This window comes from Myxocyprinus asiaticus, chromosome 17 (assembly GCF_019703515.2).
Source record: "Myxocyprinus asiaticus isolate MX2 ecotype Aquarium Trade chromosome 17, UBuf_Myxa_2, whole genome shotgun sequence".
Classification (NCBI taxonomy): Eukaryota; Metazoa; Chordata; class Actinopteri; order Cypriniformes; family Catostomidae; genus Myxocyprinus; species Myxocyprinus asiaticus.
The window spans coordinates 43,101,726-43,106,562 of record NC_059360.1 but is presented as its reverse complement, the minus strand read 5'-3'; the positions used below and the strand labels follow the sequence as shown (position 1 = coordinate 43,106,562).

General features: G+C 35.1%; 1 protein-coding gene across 1 annotated transcript; it reads right to left on the bottom strand.

Moving 5' to 3' along the window:
• Positions 1-1,068: 1,068 nt before the first annotated feature.
• Positions 1,069-4,108, bottom strand: LOC127455544 (galectin-3-like). The gene is made up of 5 exons (XM_051723531.1): positions 3,969-4,108; positions 3,653-3,886; positions 2,747-2,835; positions 1,979-2,147; positions 1,069-1,707 (listed from the first exon to the last, which is right to left on the bottom strand). The coding sequence occupies exons 1-5, from the start codon at positions 3,972-3,974 to the stop codon at positions 1,549-1,551; spliced, it is 657 nt and encodes a 218-aa protein (XP_051579491.1). The 5' UTR covers positions 3,975-4,108; the 3' UTR covers positions 1,069-1,548.
• Between the last annotated feature and the right edge of the window lie 729 nt (positions 4,109-4,837).

Below are 4,837 nucleotides of genomic sequence, written 5' to 3'. Positions count from 1 at the left end.
GCGGTCACAGCCTCATATAACGTGAGCACGCGCACATAGATGCGCGAGCGCGCACGCACGCACGCAACCACCTACTGTAGCAGGGGAAAGTAGAGTAGTGTTTGGTCTGGCAAAATTATTATAAGGTGTTAATAGCTTTTTGAGACACTTTAAAAAACAACATTTCCTTACAAAAATGTACCGTAGCATTATGTTGAAAATTATGGTTACTATTTTGTGCAGGGAAATCGGTTTTAGGTAAAAATGTATAATAATGTAACCACATATTCAAAATATGGGGACCAACTGTAATCATTTAAGGATATGTGCATATTAAGGGAGGCATGTCTCCTTCAATGTTTATGATGGTTAAGGCCCTGCTTAATAGCATTAATAAACATTATTAATGTTTAACAGATCATTATTCATAAGGTAATAAATGTCATAATACATTTGTCAAAGTATATTTTCAGTATAGGGTATTTTCATATATTACTGCACACAAACTACAGATCTATTAAGCATTATATAATTTTTATGAGTTATAAATGAAGTTATGTTAATACTTTTGAGTTACTTAAAACTCAGGTGACAGTGTGTTTATTTGCACATGCATGTATCCTTGCACCTGAAATGTATGTAAATAATGAGGCAGTACACCAGTGTGGATTGTTGTGATGTACAGTATGAGCGTGGAAGAACATTCTTGAAATTTGTGTACTTAGTAATACAATGCTGGAGGTTTTATGTCTAGGTTTGCAACAGGGTTCAACTCTCAAGAGTCAACATGTGCTGCGGGCTCTTTATAAAGTGACCTTTGAATAATTAAGGTCAGTTCTATTAGATTTCCGTCATGGCTACAGTCTCTGACCGACTGTTTCCATTATTAAAAATGCAACACTGCACTGACTTCAGTTTAAAGTGGTGTTATTTTATTGATATTGCTGGCAGTAAATGTGTGCTAAACAGATCTTCACATGACTGTAATTAAAGGCACACTGCTCACTGTTTGCATTTGTTGCAGTATTTTCTGTTGTTGTTCTTTTTAATCCTAGTTCCACATTAATTATGCATATGACTGGCAACAACATTATCATATAATTTTCATAATCTTTATTCTTCTTGGAAATGTAGCAGATTTTGTGGGTGAATAAACATGACACTTTATTCTAATATATCTCATGCATCAATACAATGCACACTGTATTCTGTAAAATATTATCATTTCTGAAGTATCTTTCATGTGTCATTAAAGTTTTTGAAAACACAAATTCTCCCTGGCAGTTTAACAGACCCACATAGAGGTTGCAAATACTTTATAATTACAGTACACCATTTAGCACTAAGCACAAGCATGTGAAAAACAGGCTCTATCATGATTTACATGAAGATTTATATCACTCTTACACTTATAGTCAATATCAACTCTTACTGATGCACATAGTTTTTATTTTTTTTAAGTAAGAAAGTTGGTTATTGGAGGTAAAAGACCCAGCAGATAAGGCTGAATCTTGGTAGGATACAGTTTGTATTGGGGTCATATCTTTCAGATATCACAGAATAATGATCTTATTGCAGTGTCTCCACATTGACAGATTTGAGGATGACATCATTGTAGATACCAAGACCTTTGATTTGGTCGAGCTCACGGATCCGATGTTTGTACTCTAGAAGGTGAGACTTGTCCACTGCCACTTTGAATTCAGTGGTAGTGCACAAAATCTTCAGCTGAAATTAAAAAAAACAATCTGAATTAGTTCCAAATGAACAACCATGTAGTTTTGGACCAAAAATAGAAAGGAGACAAACTTTTGTATTTCTAGTGATGATGTTTTGAGGCCATTTCTCCACTGTTCAATAGACATCCGACTATTTTATATCTTTGACATTCACTAACTCATCTATTGAGGCCCTAACAGCAAATGTATGTGACTTCTGTGGGATCACAAACAAAACTATTGAGATACTGAGAAACATTATGGTGTAATGCTGAGCTCACCTCAAAAGGCTTTCCTGCGACAAAAGGGAAGGAAGGGCTCTCTATCTCTTTTCTGCCCCATTGGTTTCCAATCAGACTGTTTCTCAAAATCACTTTCTTTCCGTCTTCATTGAAGCGGAGGTTTAAATGAAGTGCAATGTCTTTTCCTTTACTTAGATCAATAGTGAAACTAATTAGAGGAGAAAACATAACATTATACAAAAGGATTAATAGACAAGCACATACATTTCAAAGCACTTACAAAGGACAGATTTATCCTTAGATTCATCCTTAGATCATTAGATGATGATTTCGGTTTTAAAGTGAACCTCTATCACAACTGACGCTGTCTATCCTAATACACATTTCTGGTCTTATTGTGAATGATTCATCAATGTACATTATTCAAAAGAAAGACATATATCAACATGTAATAACTTGTTCCGCCTCTGAAAACACTTCCCTTCAGTTGACATCACCAATCCCTCTTACTTTTACAACCCCTCCCATCCAACCACCTGTCACATAAAGAACACTTTTCACATTCCAATCAATTCCTGATGTGTAAAATCAAGATTTTGCTCACTCAAAGACTGACTGTAAATTAAGAATTAAAGATACATTTAATAATAAGTTCTTATTTCTGATAACTATTCCAAATCTTCCTTAAATTACATTTAATGCATTTATTTAAACCAAACTGACAAAGAAATGCTCACAACACCATTTATTTAGTACTTTATTATTCTGTGTGTTAGTTATCTGTTGTGTGTCTGTATTTGTCCTTACTATTTAGCATTTTGCTTGACCTCTCCATTGATGGTGATAAGCATCTTGTTATATACTCCATTTTGTAGATGGAGGTCAAATGGCACAGTCTTGTAAAGAGACATAAAGGGTGAATGCATAGTAAATGGGCAGAGACTAAGAATTAAACATCCAAGATTTCTACAGTAAAAACAGTAGCATATACTCTATACCTTATGATTTCTTCAAGGAATATTCTAGTTAAGTTCTACTGACAACATTTGTGGCATGCTGTAGATTACCACCGAAAATGAACTTGTCTTTCAATTTGACAAATCAAACAAAAATCAAATTTACAGTAATATACCTGTAATGGAAGTCTATGGGGGAAGTCATGTTGGATGGTTTAAAAGCATAACTGTGAAGTTACTGTATATCATAGCACATTGCACTTTTCAAATTCATTTCAAATGAACGATTCAAATATTTTTTTTTTAGTGACCTCTGGCATTCTGGTATCCTTGCATGTATCATGCAAAAGTTACAAGGTTTACTGGCTTTGCATGGTTATGACATGAGTTGAAAGACTAAATATAACTTTGCACAGACAATGTAAGTAAGTGATTCCATTACATTAGTCTCATGTTAACACATATAGTGTCTAAGTCTTGGCTATACTTTTAAAACGGGTGTATTTTAAGGTTTATTCCGGGTTCAATGTCTTGCCCCATAGACTTCCGTTGAAAGCGCATTACTATACACATGATTTTTGTTTTTACAAACTTGAGGAGTCAAATGCTATCAGTAGCTTAAAATGTGTTTAACCCTGTACATTCCATTAACAGGATTCAGAAATGTTCCCCTTGTATTTAAATTGTATTTTCAGGAATATTAAACCATAAGAACAAACACCTAATGGCATTTGTAAAAATCTAAAAAGAGTCTCACTAATGGTTTTTGAACTTGCTCAGAAGCACCATAAGGGCCGGTTTGTGGAGCTGGTCCAGGCCACCCCGGAGCTGCAGGCTGACCAGGCCAGGTTGGCTGAGGTGGTTGATATGGCTGTCCTGGCCAGGCAGGTTGGGTTGGCTGGCCAGGCCAGGTGGGGTTAGCAGGCTGCCCAGGCCAGGTGGGGTTGGCTGGTTGGCCGGGCTGTGGAAAATCACTAAGGGCATCTGAAAGCTGAAATGGAACATAAAATAAATTATATGTGTTGTTTATAAGTAGAAAAATCAAATTCATTAAGAGTCTAAGATGTACTTACATCCATGCTATCTGAAAACCAAACAGAGAGAAGAAATAGTTAGCAATAATGCATCTAATAATAAAGCAACAAGGCACTCAAGGCTGTGCAATATTGTGCCATATGCATTTATAAAATGGTTCTACATAACAAATATATATATTTTTTTAAATCATTGAAAAATTATTTTATTCAGTAAATTCATTAAGTGCCATCCTTCTGCTCGAACAGGGTTTTTCAAATTCCGTAAATGTTTGGGGACTGGTGCATTTTTTTCTTTACATATCTCTGACACATAAACTAGTGCAGTATGGTTAATAGTTGGTCACTATGCTGGACAGTGATACACGCTGTAGGTGAATATAGGTGTTTTGCATCATAACTGTTACTATATTGGCTAATGCATTTTAGCAAGTCTGAAATGCTGTATTGTATATTGATAAATCAGCATCCGAAACTATCCATTTTATTTGTATTTATAGTTTATGGTTAGTGCTTTAGTCTGACAAAACAAGTTGTAATATTTTAGCAATATGTAAGTATTTTAAAGTATTTACATTTCTTTTATCCTTTGTGGGGATTTTATTTATTTAGAGAAAAAGATTAAGTCATTTCTTTTTTTAAAACACCATTAAATTAATCTCCAATTTATGATATTACTGGGTCCATGTGAGTGCATTACATGCTCCCATGATAATCCCTGTGGGGTGTGGGCTGTCCAGTCACAGAAGAGACTGTGGGAAGATAAAGTGTTGATGACTCACACATCCATGAAACCACCCACCACACCCATCGTCACTGTGAATGATGAGCCAGAGGCGATGTGTGATATTTACAACTGACATTTGATAACAAGATACAATAATAACCTTTTTAACTCAATGCGCGCT

Excerpts from the sequence above, each read along its gene's own strand:
- LOC127455544 (XM_051723531.1), bottom strand. Across the intron at positions 2,836-3,652 it reads AGCAAGTTCAAAAACCATTA|ACTGTGCCATTTGACCTCCA; the intron begins GTGAGACTCTTT and ends TCTCTTTACAAG. Across the intron at positions 2,148-2,746 it reads GTCAAGCAAAATGCTAAATA|TTTCACTATTGATCTAAGTA; the intron begins GTAAGGACAAAT and ends TCCTCTAATTAG.